Genomic DNA, 21893 nt, shown 5'->3' with positions numbered 1-21893 from the left:
CCTGGCTGATTATTGTTCTCCATCCTGCACCAGGGAGTGAATGCCAATTGTAATGCCCGAAATGTTGCCCCAACTAAGGTTGGCTAACTCAGCACAGACCAGAGGTCAAACAGCTTCTGCATCTGGTTTCATGCAGTGGTTCGTTAATATATGCTAAGTGGGTTTATTCTCAACAATATTCTCCCCACACTTCTCCAGAAAGCATTTAGTCATCTCTGGGATATGGTCTACAGTTGCCTGACCATGGTGATATGAGCTTTGACGGAGTATCTGTATGCTATTCCAGAGGAGCACCAGTCAAGCCGACACTGTTCTCATCTGACATCCACACACCCGTTTTCCGGCAGAGCTCAGTGGATAATGATTACAACAGGAGCCCTGGCTGATTTTTTTTCCCTTTTCTACCCCAAGGGTGCAGAGGCCAATTGGACCTATTCCTATTCTGCATAAGATTAGTGAGCTCAGCATAAAACAAGATATTGGGAACATCTTGGTCTGCATGTCTCAGTTATTCATTATATAAATTTGCTGAGCTCTTGGTTTTTCAATGTGTTTGTAGTCCTTACCTGGAGAGGCCTGTGTCTGTCTGGTTGCTTCCAGCGTAGGTAGATTTGCCCAGCAACAGATAGTCCAATAAATAACCAAAAACTGAAGCTGAAGTAGTAAATGAGTTGAAATATATCCTCTACAATTAGGTAGATCATTGTTACTAAACCCTGCCAACAGTGAACAGTAACATCAGTCACAGAAATCCGAATAATAGCAGCTTTGAGGTATCCTTCATTACATTCTGAAAGGGGAAAGTCTGGAAAAGTATTCTTTATTCAAGTAACTATGTTGAAAAATAGATGCACTTAAAATATTGAGTGAAGCATTTAAAAAATGCCAAATCCTTTATCCACCTTGTTGGGTCTCCTTGCAACGTCATTAAGGCAGAGGCAGTTCCTGAGTGCATCCATGGAATTGAATGCAGGCTGTGACTTTGTACTAGCCCAAGAGTTGATCTAGATAAACCCAACCAGAGCAAACCATTATACTGGCTGAGTATGCAGCTGATAGCCAAGGTTGGGTGACATGGAAGTTGGGTGACATGGAAGTTAGCTATCAGGCTAGTCTAAAGTTATAGTCCCCATTGTTTACAATGGAGGGGGTGCCAGGAATGCACAAGACTGATTTCCATCCATCTGTCACTGAAGCAACGTGGTAGTGAGGAGACCCAATCGGGTTAAAACTGTGATGCACATTTTCCCCCTAAAAAACACCCTGGCATTGAAATTCCAATTGAGGCCAAGTAAAGTCCTAGCAGATCTCTGGAAAATGGAACTCAACCTGGTTCTGCCGGAATCTTCCCTGTGTTCCATCCTGCCATTTCCCACAGGGCACTGATAGCTCTTCCGCCATGCCCCCTTGTCAAGGGGAGTTCCATTGAAGCCTGCAAAAGGGCACCGAACCTTTACTAGGGAGAGGTAAATGATCCAGGAGGGGAACAATTACCTTACTGAAGTGGCCCACTTGCTCCATTAGGATCAGATGAACAGAAGTAGAGATGCTTCTTCAGGTGTTCCTATCCGCGTCAGTGAAGTGGCATGGTGTTGCTGTGACAATTCTTCAGTGGTTCAAACTGGGCGCTGGTGAAGTGGCCAAGCAAATAACCCTGTCCCTGGCATTTGAAAGAAAGACTTGTATTTTATATAGTGCCTTTCACAACCTCAGGACATCCCAAAGTGCTTTTCATCCTAAGGTTGTGAAAGGTGCTATATAAATGCAAGTCTTTTCTTTTAGAAGAACATCTAAATTCATCAAGTTAGTTATTAGTATTCAGATAAAATTGTAAACTGTGTAGAATAGCAGCTATATTACAAGGAGCTATCTTGTCTCAGGCCTGTGATGAACACAACACACTACTGGATGTACTAGGGGACCGAGGGTCCAGTGAGGAGGAACTGAAGGATATCCTTATTAGGTGGGAAATTGTGTTGGGGAAATTGATGGGATTGAAGGCCGATAAATCCCCAGGGCCTGATAGTCTACATCCCAAAATACTTAAGGAAGTGGCCCTAGAAATAGTGGATGCATTGACAATTTTCCAGCAGTCTATCGACTCAGGATCAGTTCTTATGGACTGGAGGGTTGCTAATGTAACACCACTTTTTAAAAAAAGAAGGGAGAGAGAAAACGGGTAATTATAGACCGGTTAGCCTGACATCAGTAGTGGGGAAAAATGTTGGAATCAATCATTAAGGATGAAATAGCAGTGCATTTGGAAAGCAGTGACAGGATGGGTCCAAGTCAGCATGGATTTATGAAAGGGAAATCATGCTTGACAAATCTTCTGGAATTTTTTGAGGATGTAACTAGTAGAGTGGATAAGGGAGAACCAGTGGATGTGGTGTATTTGGACTTTCAAAAGGCTTTTGACAAGGTCCCACACAAGAGATTGGTGTGCAAAATCAAAGCACATGGTATTGGGGATAATGTACTGACTTGGATAGAGATCTGGTTGGCAGACAGGAAGCAGAGAGTCAGGATAAACGGGTCCTTTTCAGAATGGCAGGCAGTGACTAGTGGAGTGCCGCAGGGCTCGGTGCTGGGACCCCAGCTCTTTACAATATATATAAATGATTTAGATGATGGAATTGAGTATAATATCTCCAAGTTTGCTGATGACACTAAACTGGGTGGCAGTGTGAGCTGTGAGGAGGATGCTAAGAGGCTGCAGGGTCACTTGGACAGGTTAGGTGAGTGGGTAAATACATGGCAGATGCAGTATAATGTGGATAAATGTGAGGTTATCCACTTTGGGGGCAAAAACAAGAAGGCAGAATATTATCTGAATGGCGGCAGATTAGGAAAAGTGGAGGTGCAACGAGACCTGGGTGTCATGGTTCATCAGTCACTGAAAGTGGGCATGCAGGTACAGCAGGCGGTGAAGAAGGCAAATGGTATGTTGGCCTTCATAGCTAGGGGATTTGAATACAGGAGTAGGGAGGTCTTACTGCAGTTGTACAGGGCCTTAGTGAGGCCTCACCTGGAATATTGTGTTCAGTTTTGGTCTCCTAATCTGAGGAAGGACATTCTTGCTATTGAAGGAATGCAGCGAAGGTTCACCAGACTGATTCCAGGGATGGCTGGACTGTCATATGAGGAGAGACAGGATCAACTGGGCCTTTATTCACTGGACTTTAGAAGAATGAGAGGGGATCTCATAGAAATGCATAAGTTTCTGATGGGAATGGACAGGTTAGATGTGGGAAGAATGTTCCCGATGTTGGGAAAGTCCAGAACCAGGGGACATAGTCTTAGGATAAGGGATAGGCCATTCAGGATTGAGATGAGGAGAAACTTCTTCACTCAGAGAGTTGTTAACCTATGGAATTCCCTGTCGCAGAGAGTTGATGATGCCAGTTCATTGGATATATTCAAGAGGGAGTTAGATCTGGTCCTTACGACTAAGGGGATCGAGGGGTATGGAGAGAAAGCAGGAAAGGGGTACTAAGGGAATGATCAGCTATGATCTTATTGAATGGTGGTGCAGGCTCGAAGAGCCGAATGGCCTATCCCTGCACCTATTTTCCATGTTTCTATGTACCCTATTAAAAAAAAATGAATGCTAGTTCACGCCAGCATTATCTTTTTGTAAACCTTTTAAAATGCAATCCTTGCCTCCACTTTCCAGTCATGCTATTCTCAAAAGCTAATACTAGTTTGTGCCAGATGTCTGACAGTGACATCATTGAGTTGGTCCCCAGATGTTCAAGATTAGCTCTCTCACTCACCCTCACACCACTCCCAAATTTCAGTTCTTTATATGAAGCAACGTGGCTTCTGCTCTATCTCTTGTGATGACATGGCTGAGATTGAAACGTTTGTGTGTAGGGGAATCATTACAGAATTAATCTTGTCCTAGCACACAGTGCATAAAAAAGACAGTTTCTGCTGAAGTTATGAAATGTGGACTTGTCAGGACTGACAATCTGTAACTACCTCACAAGTCAAAGTTTTTCATTGTGATTGTAGTTGGAGGAAAAGGATATATGATGACAGTGGTGAGACTGAATTCTTACATTTACGAGTAGTGCTGGAACTGGTGTGAATCGTGTCACATGGATCATTGACAGTATTTGAGGGAGGTGACCTTCACGGGCTGCAACAAAGTACAACCTGACAGGGCAAGAAGAAAACATACTTCTGTTAAAGAATATACATTTTTATTTGATTATGCCTAGGTTAATGTAATTTCTTCAAACTTAATGTAGTCTACTAATAACTTAAATTCGATTCTACACTAAAAAAATTGGAGTTATCCAATGAATCAAATTAAGCAATATAAATATGATAATAGAGGGGAATTTAATCCTAAAAAATTAATTCAGATAATTTGAATTAAGCGACTCTGAATTATGAAGATTGCATGTGTTTCACAAAATATATACAATAACTTGACATTTATAGCATCTTTAATGTAGTGCATGTGCTAAAGCACTTCACAAAGGAAAAATAGATACTGAAAAGTCGTAGAAAAAAAGCAAGGCTGAAAAAAACAGTTTTGAGGAAGCTTTTCAAGGAAGGGAGAGAAAAGTGAGGCAGAGGGGTTTAGGGAAGGTATTCCACAGAGTAAGATGTTTCAGCCGAAGGCTGCCACTACAAATTGACTAGGAGCAAGGGGAGGGAATATATTGGAGGCCAGAGTTGGAAGACCAAATTTCTGTGTTGGGGAAGCATGACAGAATTAACCCTGTACCTTGGCCTATCACACAGCACATAAAAATTGACACTGGTCACTGAAATTATGAAACACACTGACTTGTCAGGACTGACATTTAGTAAAAGGGAAGTGCTGTGGAGGTTTGCAGAGACAGGAAGAGGCAAGATACCGCAGTGATATGTAAATGAGGATTTACATAACATAAGAAATAGGAACAGGAGTAGGCCATACGGCCCCTCGAGCCTGCTCCGCCATTCAATAAGATCATGGCTGATCCGATCATGGACTTGGCTCCACTTCCCCGCCCGCTCTCCATAACCCCTTACTGTTCAAGAAACTGTCTATTTCTGTCTTAAATTTATTCAATGTCCCTGCTTCCACAGCTCTCTGAAGCAGCGAATTCCCCAGATTTATAACCCTCTGAGAGAAGAAATTCCTCATCTCAATTTTAAATGGGCGACCCCTTATTCTAAGACCATGCCCTCTAGTTCTAATCTCCCCCATCAGTGAAAACATCCTCTCTGCATCCACCTTGTCAAGCCCTCTCATAATCTTATACGTCTCGATAAGATCACCTCTCATTCTTCTGAATTCCAATGAGTAGAGGCCCAACCTACTCAACCTTTCCTCATAAGTCAAACCCCTCATCTCCGGAATCAACCTAATGAACCTTATTTGAACTGCCTCCAAAGCAAGTATATCCTTTCATAAATATGGAAACCAAAACTGCACGCAGTATTCCAGGTGTGGCCTCACCTATACCTTATATAGCTGTAGCAAGACTTCCCTGCTTTTATACTCCATCCCCTTTGCAATAAAGACCAAGATTCCATTTGCCTTCCTGATCACTTGCTGTACCTGCATACTATCCTTTTGTGTTTCATGCACAAGTACCCCCAGGTCCCGCTGTACTGCGGCACTTTGCAATCTTTCTCCATTTAAATAATAACTTGCTCTTTGATTTTTTTTCTGCCAAAGTGCATGACCTCACACTTTCCAACATTATACTCCTTCTGCCAAATTTTTGACCACTCGCTTAGCCTGTCTTTGTCCTTTTGCAGATTTTTTGTGTCCTCCTCACACATTGCTTTTCCTCCCATCTTTGTATCGTCAGCAAACTTGGCTACATTACACTTAGTCCCTTCTTCCAAGTCGTTAATATACATTGTAAATAGTTGGGGTCCCAGCACTGATCCCTGCGGCACCCCACTAGTTACTAGTTGCCAACCAGAGAATGAACCATTTAACCCGACTCTCTGCTTTCTGTTAGTTAGCCAATCCTCTATCCATGCTAATATATTACCCCCAACCCCGTAAACTTTTATCTTGTGCAGTAACCTTTTATGTGACATAAATGCCTTCTGGAAGTCCAAATACACCACATCCACTGTTTCCCCTGTTCGTTACATCCTCATTTGGAATAATGCCCTGGGGACGGAGCCATCGGAAGTTGGCAAGGACAGGATATTGGTGAGTGGGACTTAGTGCAGAGTTTTGGATGTGTGGAATTTATTTAGCAGACCAGAGAGGAGGATGTTGGGAGAAGTCGAGTCTGAAGGTAATGAAAGCATGGATAAGGATTTCAGTGGCTGTGAGGGTAAGGCTAGAGCAGAGGTCAGCAAAACTGCGGAGGTGGAATGAAGCAGTTCTGGTGAAAGATAGAATATGGAGTTTGAAGCTCAGCTCAGAGTCGAACAAGGTATCGAGGCTGTGTACCTTTTGGGTTAACTGAATAAGTAGCCGCAGAGGAAGGTAGAGATGGAGAAGCAAGAACTTGGAGTTTTTGGCACAAGCCAAATAGGATGGCTTTAATCTTGCCAATGTTTAGTTGGAGCAAAAGAGAACTTGCATTTATATAGCACTTTTCACATCCTCAGAACATCCCAAAGCACTTCACAACCAATAAAGTATTTTTCAAAGTGTAGTCACTGTTGTAATGTAGGCAAACACAGCAGCCAGTTTGCCCACAACAATGAGATAATGACAACATAATCAGCTTTTAGCATTCGAGGGATAAATGTTGGCCAGGATATCAAGATATAGTGTCATGGTATTTTTTACATCCACCTGAGAAGGCGGGCAGGGCCACAGTACCTCTGACAGTGCAGCACTTCCCTCAGTAGTGCACTGAAATGCCAAAGTAGATTATGCGCTTAAGTCTCTGGAGTGGGGCTTGAATCCCACTGACTCGGAGGTGAGAGTGCTACCATTGAGCCAAGGCTGACACTTGGCTCATCTATGACTTGATTTTGGGCCTACAATCTGACAGTACAGTGATGGCTGTGGAATCAAGAGTGGAGGAGAGGTAGAGTTGGGTGTCAGCAGCACGTGGAAACTGAGGCCATGTTATAGATAATGATACTGAATGGCAATATGTAAATGAGGAAAAAGAGAGAACTTGATAGAATATTGGGCTGCTTACAAGGTATCCATGCGAGAGTGGAAGGAGAAGCTATTAAGAGATGTGCTGGCTATGTTAGAACAGGAGTGAAACCAAACGAGGTTGATCCATGGAGGTGCAGGGCTGAAAATAAGTGGTGGTGGAGGATGGGATGATCGACTGCCGAATGTCCCAGAGATGTCAAGGAGAACAAGAGGAGGTACTGTGCCATAGTCCCAGTCATAACATATGTCATGGATGACTATGACCAGTGTGGTCTTGGTGCTGTGGCCAGGGTGGAAACTGCCAAGAAAAGATCCAACAGGGAATTGTAGGATAGGTAGGCATGGAGTTGTGTGGTGATAAATGCTCAAAGTTCTTAGCGAGAATAGGGAGGTGAGCTTGGGAGCCGTAGTTAAAAAGGATGGAGGGGTCAAAGATGTTTCTGGCATTTTTGAAGGGCAGATGAACAGAAAGGAAGTTTAAAGGAATCTATTACAGCACGGAAATATAGTTGTGTGGTCAGGAAAACAGTCAAAAGGAGATTGAGGGAGCAGGAAGTGGAAGCCATGGAGCAGATGAATTTAGTGAGAGCTGGAGAAGCTGGCAGACAGAGGAGAAGGTGTAGTGATTATGAGCATTGAAGGAAGATGATAACTGGAGATAAAAATGTCTCAAACTCCTCACACTTGTTGGAGGTCAGTACACTGGCAGTATCATATCTCCCAAACAATAAAGAGATACTGCTGCTACCACTGAAGGAATAGTTGATTTGTAATGCTACACAGCAATCAAACAGTGACTTCAATGTCTGTGTAATCCAGCATTCAACCAAATCAACCCAGAAATAAATATGATCCTAGTTTGTTACTTTACCATCTTCAAACATGGCCAATTGTGTTCATTAAAGGTTGTGGGACTACGAGTCGGAAGATAGAGATCCAAGTGAACTAATATCCCAGTTTTATTTTGAAGCACAAACGTTCACCTCATACTAGTGGTTGGAAAGTGACTTCAAATATATGTATTTAATTGTGAGCGTGTGATTTATGATCCGTGCAAATGTCTTTCTCTGCTGAATAGGCCATGGCGCATTCCTGCTGAGTTGTTTTATAGATGGATTCCATCCAGTAGTGATAGCTGAGGGTTGGAGCTAGCAGATTTCCTTAAATTCAACCCAAAAATCTGCAACTAATACACCTCACCAAGTTGCTACCAGTTCCAAATGAATTGAGTTGAAGTGGTCTGTTTTCTCCTCATCAGGAATATAATTGCAACAGAAAAATTGCTGCAATTCAACAGGGCAAGTTTACGCATTGGTAGTATTCTCACCTTTACATTAGAAATTTGTGGCTTCAAGCCCCACTCCAGTGACTTGAGCACATAATCCTGCAAGATACTTCAGTGCAACACTGAAGGAATGCTGCATTATTGGAAGTGCCATCTTTTGGTTAAGACCTGAAACTGAGGCCTCGGGTCTTTCATCGAAACACTTGTGAACTCGTGGAAGCAAGTCATTCTCGTTCGAGGGACCACCTATGATGATGATGACTCGGGTGGACATAAAAGATCACATGGTATTTTCTTGAAATCATTCATCCCTAAACCAATGCCACCAAAACAAGTTATCTGTTGTTCATGTTGCTATTTGTGGGATCTTGCTCTGTGTAAATTGGCTGCTGCAAAAATGCGACTGTATTTTAATATTAATTCTTTATTTGTGAAGTGGTTTGGGATGCAAGTGCTGCATAAATTCAAGTTCTTTCTTAGATGGACTTAATGGCTTTTAATCATTTTGATGTTACACGGGTGCTGATGGGCAAATGTCAACACAGCAATGATCATTTAATTACAATTTTGGTGCAATACTGGGTTGATTTTATTCATGAGAGGACCTTATAAATTCCTTTGGGCTCGCAGCACTCTTGAATATGAGGTGTTTTAGAATTGTAAAGCTTAGGGCAATGTTTTCAGCAGTTATATAAATCCAAGTCTTTCTTTTTTTTACCTGCTAATGTTAAAGTATGTCATAATCTGAACATATTTAACTCTTGTATATAAATAATCTGTATTGGTGAAATGAAAAAGCTTCACCAATGGCGCACAGTTGCATGATTAATGATGCTGTATCTAGACAAGCTGTGGATTTAATGAATACTTATCCGAGTTAAGTGAGCAAGAAATATTGCACAGATTGTGGCCGAGATTTTCCTGTTCAGTGTCCGGACGTGACAGCTTGGAATTGAAGAAGCCCTTATTGCAAAATCAAGCACAAGCTGCACATAATTTTCCATCCATTAAAATATAGAGAAAGGCAATAAAGTATAATGGAGTGAGGTAGGGCCAATCTTGCATTTCTCTTACAATTCAAAAGTAGAAAAGTGGGATACAATTCAACAATGTAGAAGTAAAAATAACCGAGTGATTTATAGGTTAGTCTGGTCAAATAGCCCAAGCTTCAATAGAAGATAAGGAATGTATATTTGGGATTTTGTATTTTCAGTCATTGAGTACCTTGACCAACTTAGAGTTGGTTCCTGTGGGGATTCTCAGGAAATATTTTTAGATTCAATAGAGAAGATCCACTGGTTGCATTTATAACAAACAATACTCCACACTGACATTCTGAGAAAGAAATGATAAGGGAACTAGAACAGATGTACTGCTGCACTTGCCCATTGATTTAACGTTTGGTGGCTTTTGGATTTTGGCTTACCAAATTTGAGTGCGGTTGACTGAACCTCTCCGTACACTAAACCTATATAGGGAGTGACTTGGGCCGGAATTTTCTCCAGGTAGGCGGGTTAGGAACGGGGGCCCGCCGAGGCGGGTGGGAAACCTGGGAGGTCAGGTTTCCTGCAGGTCTTGCCGACTTTAACCGCAGGGCCTGATTTGCATGAAAAGCCTCGGATTCCCGCCCGCAGCCAGCCAGATTGAGAGACTGAGAAGAAGCGATGGGTCGGTTCACGGGGGCATTGTGGGGGGCTCGGGTGTCGCAAGGGAGGTTGGGGATCGTGGAGGGGTGTGTGTCAGATGTTATGTATGCAAACATTACCAAATGTGTAAGACTTGCCACCAGGGGGCGCACCTGTGGGAGACCCAAGGGTCACCTGCACACCCTGGGCAAGCAGGTATAAAAGGCAGTCTACCATGCTGCTTACTCACTCTGGAGTTACATTAAAGAGACCAAAGTCATAACAGATTGAGCTTACAATACATAGTCTTGTGGAGTTATTCTGCACACATCAGGGATCGGCCAGGGTGGGAGAGGATCGGGGATCGAGAGGGGGTGTCCGGAGGCTGGGGGTTCAACAGGGAGGGGGTTGTCGGCTGGAGCATCGGCAGGGGATGGGGGGGGGGGGAGAGAGGATTGGGGCTGGCCACCAGAGGATTTTTGCCGGCCTCAGCATCATCGATAGGGTGGGAGTGGGAGAGGCCTCATGGCAGGGATCGGAGGCCTGCGGGGGATGATCGGAGGCCTCGCGCTGGGGTCTCTGATCGTGAGGGGGGGGGGGTGAAAGGTAGGGATCCTGGATGCAGGAGGTGGGTATAAAGCCACTTACCTCCTGGATGCAGCAATCCCCACCTCGGTTTAACTGCCAGGTTTCACGAATTGTGTTAAGTTCAGAATAACTCCACGAATCTGTGTTGTAAGCTCAAACCATTCTTTAATATAACTCCAAAGTGAGGCAGCAGCGTGGTGGACTGCCTTTTATACCTTATTGCTCCAGGGTACACAGGTGACCCATAGGTCTCTCACAGGTGTGCCCCCTAGTGGCAAGTCTTACACTCAGGTGAGGTTCACATACATAACATCACTTCCCCCCCAAAGTCTTGAGTACACGTTATTTACAGGTTGAGGCAATCTGGCGGTCTGCGTTCCCTGGTCGATCGCCTGAGTTGAAATCCTGGCCTGGATGAGTTATTCGGATCATCGCTGCATGGCAGCTCGGCTGGTCTGATCGGACTATCTGGCAAGGTGGGTTCATCCTCGTGGTTGACAGCGAGGTCAATTGCTGGTTGGGTGTGTGTTGGTGGATCATAGATGGTAGGGTCTTCTTCAAACTGTTCTTGGTAGTCCGTAAATCGCAGTTTGGTCTGATCCAGATGCTTTCTGCATGTTTGTCCATTCAACAATTTCACAACAAACACTCTATTCCCTTCCTTGGCTAAGACAGTGCCAGCAATTCACTTGGGACCGTGACCGTAATTTAGAACAAACACCAGATCATTGACCTCAATATCACACGAGGCCGCCGCACGATCATGGTGCACGTTATGCCGGTGCCGCCGGGTTTCTACATGATCATTGAGATCCAGGTGGACTAAGGAGAGCCTGGTTTTGAGTGCTCTCTTCATTAACAATTCTGCAGTGGGGAACCCCCGTGAGTGAGTGGGGGCGCGTCCAGTAGCTGAGAAGGACCCTAGATAACCGGGTCTGCAAGGAGCTGTCCGTTACACGTCTCAAGTTTTGCTTGGACTGCCTGTTCCGCTTGACCATTGGGTGCGGGCTTAAATGGGGCAGATCTGACATGCTTGATGCCATTGCAGGTATGAACTCGTTGAATTCTGAGCTGGTGAAACATGGTCCATTGTCACTGACGAGGACGTCGGGAAAACCATGGGTGGCGAACATGGCCCTGAGGCTTTCAATGGTAGCAGTGGACATACATAGAAACATAGAAAATAGGTGCAGGAGTAGGCCATTCGGCCCTTCTAGCCTGCACCGCCATTCAATGAGTTCATGGCTGAACATTCAACTTCAGTACCCCATTCCTGCTTTCTCGCCATACCCCTTGATCCCCCTAGCAGTAAGGACCTCATCTAACTCCTTTTTGAATATATTTAGTGAATTGGCCTCAACAACTTTCTGTGGTAGAGAATTCCACAGGTTCACCACTCTCTGGGTGAAGAAGTTCCTCCGCATCTCAGTCCTAAATGGCTTACCCCTGATCCTTAGACTGTGACCCCTGGTTCTGGACTTCCCCAACATTGGGAACATTCTTCCTGCATCTAACCTGTCTAACCCCGTCAGAATTTTATATGTTTCTATGAGGTCCCCTCTCATTCTTCTGAACTCCAGTGAATACAAGCCCAGTTGATCCAGTCTTTCTTGATAGGTCAGTCCCGCCATCCCGGGAATCAGTCTGGTGAACCTTCGCTGCACTCCCTCAATATTAAGAATGTCCTTCCTCAGGTTAGGAGACCAAAACTGTACACAATACTCCAGGTGTGGCCTCACCAATGCCCTGTACAACTGTAGCAACACCTCCCTGCCCCTGTACTCAAATCCCCTTGCTATGAAGGCCAACATGCCATTTGCTTTCTTAACCGCCTGCTGCACCTGCATGCCAACCTTCAATGACTGATGTACCATGACACCCAGGTCTCTTTGCACCTCCCCTTTTCCTAATCTGTCACCATTCAGATAATAGTCTGTCTCTCTGTTTTTACCACCAAAGTGGATAACCTCACATTTATCCACATTATACTTCATCTGCCATGCATTTGCCCACTCACCTAACCTATCCAAGTCGCTCTGCAGCCTCACAGCATCCTCCTCGCAGCTCACACTGCCACCCAACTTAGTGTCATCCGCAAATTTGGAGATACTACATTTAATCCCCTCATCTAAATCATTAATGTACAGTGTAAACAGCTGGGGCCCCAGCACAGAACCTTGCAGTACCCCACTAGTCACTGCCTGCCATTCTGAAAAGTACCCATTTACTCCTACTCTTTGCTTCCTGTCTGACAACCAGTTCTCAATCCATGTCAGTACACTACCCCCAATCCCATGTGCTCTAACTTTGCACATCAATCTCTTGTGTGGGACCTTGTCGAACGCCTTCTGAAAGTCCAAATATACCACATCAACTGGTTCTCCCTTATCCACTCTACTGGAAACATCCTCAAAAAATTCCAGAAGATTTGTCAAGCATGATTTCCCTTTCACAAATCCATGCTGACTTGGACCTATCATGTCACCTCTTTCCAAATGCACTGCCATGACATCCTTAATAATTGATTCCATCATTTTACCCACTACCGATGTCAGGCTGACCGGTCTATAATTCCCTGTTTTCTCTCTCCCTCCTTTTTTAAAAAGTGGGGTTACATTGGCTACCCTCCACTCCATAGGAACTGATCCAGAGTCAATGGAATGTTGGAAAATGACTGTCAACGCATCCACTATTTCCAAGGCCACCTCCTTAAGTACTCTGGGATGCAGTCCATCAGGCCCTGGGGATTTATCGGCCTTCAATCCCATCAATTTCCCCAACACAATTTCCCGGCTAATAAGGATTTCCCTCAGTTCCTCCTCCTTACTAGACCCCCCGACCCCTTTTATAACCGGAAGGTTGTTCGTGTCCTCCTTCGTGAATACCGAACCAAAGTACTTGTTCAATTGGTCCGCCATTTCTTTGTTCCCCGTTATGACTTCCCCTGATTCTGACTGCAGGGGACCTACATTTGTCTTTACTAACCTTTTTCTCTTTACATATCTATAGAAACTTTTGCAATCCGTCTTAATGTTCCCTGCAAGCCTCTTCTCATACTCCATTTTCCCTGCCCTAATCAAACCCTTTGTCCTCCTCTGCTGAGTTCTAAATTTCTCCCAGTCCCCAGGTTCGCTGCTATTTCTGGCCAATTTGTATGCCACTTCCTTGGCTTTAATACTATCCCTGATTTCCCTTGATAGCCACGGTTGAGCCACCTTCCCTTTTTTATTTCTATGCCAGACAGGAATGTACAATTGTTGTAGTTCATCCATGCGGTCTCTAAATGTCTGCCATTGCCCATCCACAGTCAACCCCTTAAGTATCATTCGCCAATCCATCTCAGCCAATTCACGCCTCATACCTTCAAAGTTAGCCTTCTTTAAGTTCTGGACCATGGTCTCTGAATTAACTGTTTCATTCTCCATCCTAATGCAGAATTCCACCATATTATGGTCACTCTTCCCCAAGGGGCCTCGCACAACGAGATTGCTAATTAATCCTTTCTCATTACATAACACCCAGTCTAAGATGGCCTCCCCCCATGATGACATTATTATTCAATCCATTTTGAGTAAGCGTCCACTGCTACTAGAAACATCTTCCCTAGAAAGCGAAATCTACATGGACCCTGGACCACAGTTTGGAGGGCCATGACCACAGACTCGGGGGGCCTCCCTGGGTGTGTTGCTGGGTATGAGCAAGTTGCATTGGTGTATGCATGACTCTAATTCGGAGTCAATGCCGGGCCACCAGACGTGTGACCTGGCGATAGCCTTCATCGTGACTATGCCTGGGTGGGTACTGTGTAGGTCACATATAAATGTTTCCCTGCCCTTTTTAAGTAAAATCGCATGATTCCCCCATAGAAAACAATCCGACTGGACTGACAGTTCGTCCTTGCGTCGGTGAAAAAGCTTAATTTCATCTTGCATTTCCCCGGGAACCCCCGACCAGCTCCCATTGAGGATGCATCTTTTTACTAGTGATAGCAGAGGGTCTTGGCTGGGCCAGGTCCTGATCTGGCGAGCCATGACGGTTGACCCCTTGCTCTCAAAAGCATCCATTACCAGAAGCAAGTCTGCGGGTTGCGCCATTTCTACCCCGATGGTGGGCAATGGCAGCTGACTGAGGGCGTTAGCGCAGTTTTCAGTGCTTGGTCTGTGGCGGATTACATAGTCATATGCAGACAATGTTAGTTCCCATCTGCGGGCCGAAGCATTGGTGTTGATATCTTTGCTTTCTGAGAGCAGTGAAGTAAGCGGTTTGTGGTCGGTTTCGAGCTTGAACCGGAGACCAAATTGGTGCATTTTCTTAACCCCGTATACACAAGCCAACACTTCTTTCTCAACCATACTCAGCCTTGGATAAACTTCTGGACGCATATGCAACCGGTTGCAGTTTGCCTGACACGTTTGCTTGCTGTAACACACAACCGACCCCGTACGACGACGCATCACATGCTGGTACTAAGCGTTTACATGGGTAATACAATACAAGTAACTTGTTGGAGCATAGCAGGTTTCTGGCCTTATTAAAGGCTGTCTCTTGAGATTTACCCCAAACTCTTGCGTAGCAACAAATGCAAGGGTTCCAGCAAAGTGCTCAACCCTGGTAGAAAGTTACCAAAGTAGTTGAGGAGTCCGAGGAACGAACGCAGCTCTGTCACATTCTGTGGTCTGGGTGCATTCTTGATAGCCTCTGTCTTGGAGTTTGTGGGTCTGACGCCGTCCGCCGCAATCTTTCTCCCCAGAAATTCGACCTCTGGTTCCAGGAATACACACTTGGAGCGTTTCAACCTGAGTCCCACTCTGTCCAGTCACTTTAGAACCTCTTCCAGGTTGTGCAAGTGTTCGGTGATGTTACGACCAGTGGTCAAGATTCGTCTTGGAACACCACGGTGCATGGAACAGATTTCAGCAGACTCTCCATGTTCCTCTGGAAGATGGCCGCAGCCGAGCAAATCCAAAAGGGGCATCTGTGGTACATGAACAGTCCTTTGTGCGTGTTGATGCACGTCAATTTCTTTGACGGTTCAGCCAGCTCCAGTGTCATGTAAGCGGAGGTTAGGTCTAGCTTGGTGAATGACTTCCTCCCTACTAGCATTGCGAATAAGACCTCCGCTTTGGGTAGCTGGTCCTGTACCCGCTACCCGAGACTCGGTTGATCGTCACCTTGTAGTCCCCACAGATTCTGACGGTCCCATTGCTCTTTAGTACCGGCCGATTGGACTGATCCACTCGTTGAACTTGACTGGCGATATGATTCCCTCTCGTTGAAGTCTGTCCAGCTCGATTTCGACTTTCTCTCGCATCATATATGGGACTGCTCGGGCCTTGTGATGAACGGGCCGTGCCCCAGGAACAAGATGGATCTGCACTTTAGCGCCTGTGAAGTTGCCAATGCCTGGCTCAAATAACGGCGGGAATTTGTTTAGCACCTGGGCGCATGGGGCGTCATCCATGAAGGACAGTGCTTTGATGTCGTCCCAGTTCCACTGGATCTTACCTAGCCAGCTCCTGCCGAACAGCGTTGGGCCATCACCTGGTACAATCCATAGTGGTAAATCATGCACCCTTCCGTCATACGATACTTTCACTACCGCACTGCCGATAACAGGTATAAGTTCTTTGGTGTAAGTGCGCGGCATGGTGTGAATCGGGCTCAGTTTTGGTCTCTGTGCCTTGTTACTTCACAGTTTCTCAAAAGCACTCAATCGATTGACTCGCCCCCGTGTCCAATTCCATGGAGACCGGAATGACATTAAGTTTGACTTTTAACTTTATCGGAGGGCTTTTGGTAGTGAAGGTGTGTACCCCATACATTTCCTCCTCATCCTCCGGTTGAGTTGCCTCTCCTGCTCGTTCAGCGTGGTCCGCGCTGGATTGGTTGCTCTCGGCTGGCTCTGCCACGTGGTGAGTCCGAGATCGCTTGCACATTCGCTGGAGGTGCCCCGTAGTTCCACAGCCCTTGCACACGTAGTGCTTGAATCGACATTGATGGGCTCTGTGACTGCCCCCGCAGCGCCTGCATGGTGTTAATGGATTCACATTAGCACTCCCCAATGGTCTCTGAGTTACCCTAGGCCTGGCCTCTGCGGTCGTGTGGGCCCTACTATGTAGAGTTCTGCCTGCTGAGGGCATTATTTTATGCACAGTACTTGCCGGTGAGCTTCGATTCTGTGAAGATATCTGTTTCGTGTTGTTGCTCGTGGATGTGAAGGCCTGGACTATCGTGATGGCCTTGCTCAGATCTAAGGATTCGGCAGACAGTAGTTTGCGGAGGATGGCCTCGTGGCCAATTCCGAACACGAAAATGTCCCGCAACATTTCCCCAAAGATCCTGCAAATTTGCATGGTCTCGCAAAGGCGTCTTAAGTCGGCGACAAAGCTCGCCATGTTTTGGCCCTCAGAGCGATGGTACGTGTAAGTGATACCTGGCCAATAAGATGTTCTCCTTTGACTGGAGGTGTTCTCGAGCCAGCGCACAGAGCTATGTGTAAGTCTTATCTGTTGGTTTGTCTGGGACCAGTAGCTCTTTGAGGAGGCCATATACCGACCACCTGCATGGGGTGAGGAGAATCGCCCTGCGCTTGGTCTCCGTCTCAGCTGTGTCCAGCTCATTCGCCACGAAGTACTGGTTGAGACGCTCAACGAAGGCTTCCCAATCATCACCCTCAACAAATCTCTCAAGAATACCAACGGCAGCCATTTCCGCGTGAAAGTTCGTGATCTGTAACTCGTCGCCAGTTGTTAAGTTCAGAATAACTCCGAGACTGTGTTGTAAGCTCAAACCATTGTGACCTTAGTCTCTTTAATATAACTCCAAAGTGAGGCAGCAGCATGGTGGCCTGCCTTTTATACCTCCTTGCCCCAAGGTACACAGGTGACCCATAGGTCTCCCACAGGTGTGCCCCCTAGTGACGAGTCTTGCACTCAGGTGAGGTTCACATACATAACAAATTGTGTGAAACCTGTCCACATGCAGACCATTCAAAATGGAGGTGAAAAAAGAGGCTCCCAGCCTCATTATAATATTTAAATTGACATACCGCCCCCCCTGTGTCATGTATGTACATGCTGTTTGTAGCCACCAGATGGTGTCATTGCTGGATGCCACTGAGAAGCACGCACTTGGTGCTGCTCTGATATAAAAGGCCAGCTATTTTGTGAGTCAGACACTTTGGGCCAAAATAAAGCAGAAGCAAGGTTGTACCTTGCTTAGTTAAACAGTACTCAGTTTGAACCTTTATTGCATACATAACATTTGGCGACGAGAATACAAGAACCTTTGTTTGCAAAAAGAGCACGATTGGATTTTTAGAGCGATTCGTGGAGCTGTTTGAACCAGTACTTCATGGCCAACAAAATGGAGGGGGTTGACGATGCAGATCGGCGCTGGGCCGTGTTCCTCACTGTGTGCGGTTCAAAGATCTATGGTCTGATAAAGAATCTACTCATGCCTAGTGATCCATCAGAGAAAATGTACGAGGAGTTGTGTACATTGGTACGGGAGCACCTTAAGCCAGACGACGGCATCATCATCTCGAGATTTGGGTTTTATACACACGTTTGATTGGAGGGCCAGAGCGCGGCGGAATTCGTTGCCAACCCGAGACGTCTAGCGGGACCGTGCAAGTTCGGGACGATGTTGGCAGACATGCTGTGGGATTTCTTTGTTATCGGTATCAACCATGAGGTGATCCTGCACAAACTTCTGGCGGTGGAGGAGTTGGATTTAAAAAGAGCCATCCAGATCGCTCAATCATGTATGACAACAGACAGGAAAGCAAATAGCGGTGAAGAACCGAACCTCGGCAAGTACTGTAAATGCGATTGGTTTGGCAGAGCGGCACATGGCAGGGCCTATCCGGCTGCGTTCGCGAAACCTGTGACTGCCCAAAGTCCGACAGCGGGAATGTATCCGACTTCTCCGTGTTGGCGTTGTGGGGGAAATCATCGGCACCAGCAGTGCCGATTTAAGCAATATAGTTGCAAAGGCTGTCTAAGAGTGGGGCGTCTCCAGCGCAAGTGTCCGCAGATGAGCAAGCGATCTGCGACACACCACGTGGAGGATGAGAGTCAGACTAGCGTGGATCCAGATACGCAATCCGAGGTGCCAGAGGACTAAGTGTATGGACTGTACTCTTTCATAACCAAGAGTAAACCAATTTTGATTAATGTGAAGGTTAACGGGATACCGGTATCGATGGAACTGGACACGGGTGAGTCAATCGATCGAACAAGGGGGCAGTTAATAAGCTGTGGGATACTAAGACTGTGAGGCCCAGGCTGAGCCCTGTTAATGCCAAGCTGCGCATGTACAGCGAAGAACTGATAAAGGTGATTGGCAATGCACAAATTAATGGGTCATATAACGGTGCAGTTCACGAGTTACTGCTGTGGATTGTTCCAGGCAAAGGCCCAACGCTGCTCGGCAGGAGCTGGTTGGAGAAAATCATATGCGACTGAAATGACAGAAAGGCGTTGGCATTGGAGGAAGATACATGTGCCCAAGTATTGAGCAAGTTCTCCTCGCTGTTTGAACCGGGTATCGGCAAATTCACGGGAGGCAAGGTGCAGATTGACGTGGACTCAGATTCAAGACCCGTCCACCAGTGCCGTATATGATGAGGGAGAAGGTCGAAATTGAACTGAACAGACTCCAGCGTGAAGGGATCATATCACTGGTTGAATTTAATGAGTGAGCCTGCCCCATTGTTCCTGTGCTGGCACAGTCCGAATCTGTGGAGACTACAAGGCTACGATCAACAGGGTTTCGAAACAAGATCAGTACCCGTTACCGAAGGCTGATGACTTGTTTGCGATGCTAGCCAGAGGGAAGTCGTTCACAAAACTGGACTTGACGTCGGCCTACATGACGCAGGAGTTGATCGAGACGTCGAAAAGACTTATGTGCATTAACACGCACAAAGCACTGTTTATTTACCACAGGTGCCCGTTTGGAATTCGCTCGGCTGTAGCAATATTAGGAATATGGAAAATGTACTGAAGTCCGTACCCAGAACCGTCGTGTTCCAAGGTGACCTCCTGATCCCCGGTCGTGACTCCAAGGAGCATCTGAACAACCTGGAAGAGGTTCTACTGCGTTTGGACAGAGTGGGACTCAGACTTAAATGCCCAAAGTGCGTCTTCATGGACCGGAGGTCGAATTCCTCGGGAGGAAAATCGCCACTGAGGCATCAGACCTACTGACGTGAAAACCCAAGCCATCATGAACGCATCCAAGTTGCAGAACATGACGGAGCTGCGTTCGTTCCTGGGTCTACTCAACTTCCTACCTAAATTGAGCACCTTACTTGAACCACTGCACATGCTATTGAGAAAAGGCAACAACTGGGTGTGGGACACATTGCAAGACAGAGCCTTCAAGAAAGCCACCAATCTGCTTTGCTTGAACAAGCTGCTGGTACATTATGACCCATGTAAACGTTTAGTTTTCACCTGTGACGCATCGTCATATGGAATTGGTTGCGTGTTACAAGCCAATGAGTCAGGGAAACTTCAACCTGTCGCTTATGCATCCAAAAGTTTGTCTCAAGCAGAAAGAGCCTACAGTATGGTAGAAAAAGAAGCTTTAGCGTGCGTGTACGGTGTTAAAAAGATTCATCAATACCTGTTCGGTCTGAGGTTCGAATTAGAGACCGATCACAAGCCGTTCATTTCGTTGTTTTCCGAGAGCAAAGGTATCAATACCAATGCTTCATCCTGCATCGAAAAGGTGGGCGCTGACATTATCTGCCTATAATTATGTCATTTGCAACAGACCTGGCAGAGAATTGTGCCGATGCTTTGAGCCGGTTGCCGTTGCCCATACCGGAGGTAGAAACGCCAGAACCGGCAGATTTAATGTTAATCATGGATGCTTTTGAGAGTGAAGGTACCCCTGTCATGGCTCAACAAGTTAAGACCTGGACCAGCGAGGACCCGATATTATCCATGGTAAAAGGTTGTATCTTCAAAGGGGATTGGTCTGCCATACCTAAGCAAATGTGCGAGGAGGCCAAACCGTATATTCGTCGCAAGGACGAACTGTCTATTCAAGCGTGAGTTACACAGCACACATCCTGGTATAGTAACATAGAATCATAGAAAATAGGTGCAGGAGTAGGCCATTCGGCCCTTCAAGCCTGCACTGCCATTCAATAAGATCATGGCTGATCATTCTCTCAGTTCCCCTTTCCTGCTTTCTCTCCATACTCCTTGACCCCCTTTGCCGTAAGGGCCATATCTAACTCCCTCTTGATGATGAAGGCCATCATATTGATGATGAAGGCCATCACCAGGTCCCACGTATGGTGGCCAGGAATTGATTCTGAGCTGGAAGCATGCGTGCATCAGTGCAATACCTGCATGCAGCTCAACAAAGCACCAGCGAAATCGCCACTGAGTCAGTGGTCATGGCCATCCAAACCTTGGTCCAGGATCCATGTAGATTTTGCAGGTCCCTTCCTGGGCAAGATGTTTTTATGGTGGTGGATGCTTATTCGAAGTTGATAGAACGCCTAATCATGTTATCCAGTACGTCCACGGAACCATAGAGAATCTCAATGTCATGTTCGTGACACATGGTCCGCCTGACATAGCGGTGAGCGACAATGGGTCGTGCTACATCAGTCAGGAGTTTGTAAAACTTAATGGCATAAAACATGTAAGGTCAGCACCATTCAAGCCTGCGTCCAATGGGCAAGCAGAACGTGCAGTACAAATTATCAAGCAAAGCATGAGGAGAGTAACCCAAGAGTCACTGCAGACCTGCTTGTCTTGCATACTGCTGAGTTACAGGACAAGACCCCACACACTCTCGGGGGTCTCGCCTGCTGAACTCATGATGAAAAGAGGTCTTAAGACCAAGTTATCTCTTGTACACCCGGATTTAAGTAATCATGTTGAATACAGAAGACAGAGTCAACAAGGGTACCATGATTGCGCAATTGTGTCACACGAGATTTCTGTTTATGATCCTGTATATGTGTTGAATTATGGTCAAGGTCCCAAATGGATTGCTGATACGGTCATGGCAACAGAATATTTGTTATGAAGCTCAAGAATGGGCAAATTTGCAGGAAACACATGGATCAAACAAAGCTGAGGCACACAGACAAGCCAGAGCAGTTGGACGAAGAAACTGTCGACAACCAACCAACCTACCAGCAGCCTTCAGTCGACTCAAGGGTCATCAGTGGACCCAGAATTTCCATCACGGACTTGTTCAATAAAAATGGACTTGCAATTTCTGACATGGTCACTGCCACCCCCAATAAGTCAGTCATCCAGCCACCAGCCAC

At 46.0% G+C, this 21893-nt stretch overlaps 1 protein-coding gene across 1 annotated transcript in view; it reads right to left on the bottom strand.

Moving 5' to 3' along the window:
* LOC139278745 (Y+L amino acid transporter 2-like) overlaps positions 1 to 21893 on the bottom strand; it is a 121979-nt gene that overhangs the window by 4142 nt on the left and 95944 nt on the right. Inside the window, exons 8-9 of the mRNA XM_070897838.1 lie at positions 4065 to 4161; positions 567 to 716 (exon numbers count right to left, since the gene is read on the bottom strand). Of these exons, the coding sequence (XP_070753939.1) occupies positions 567 to 716; positions 4065 to 4161 (247 nt within the window). The remainder of the gene's footprint in view (positions 1 to 566; positions 717 to 4064; positions 4162 to 21893) is intronic.

The sequence above is a fragment of the Pristiophorus japonicus genome, chromosome 13 (assembly GCF_044704955.1).
Source record: "Pristiophorus japonicus isolate sPriJap1 chromosome 13, sPriJap1.hap1, whole genome shotgun sequence".
Taxonomy (NCBI): Eukaryota; Metazoa; Chordata; class Chondrichthyes; family Pristiophoridae; genus Pristiophorus; species Pristiophorus japonicus.
The sequence above is the reverse complement of the archived record's forward strand: the minus strand, read 5'-3'. Positions and strand labels throughout refer to the sequence as shown.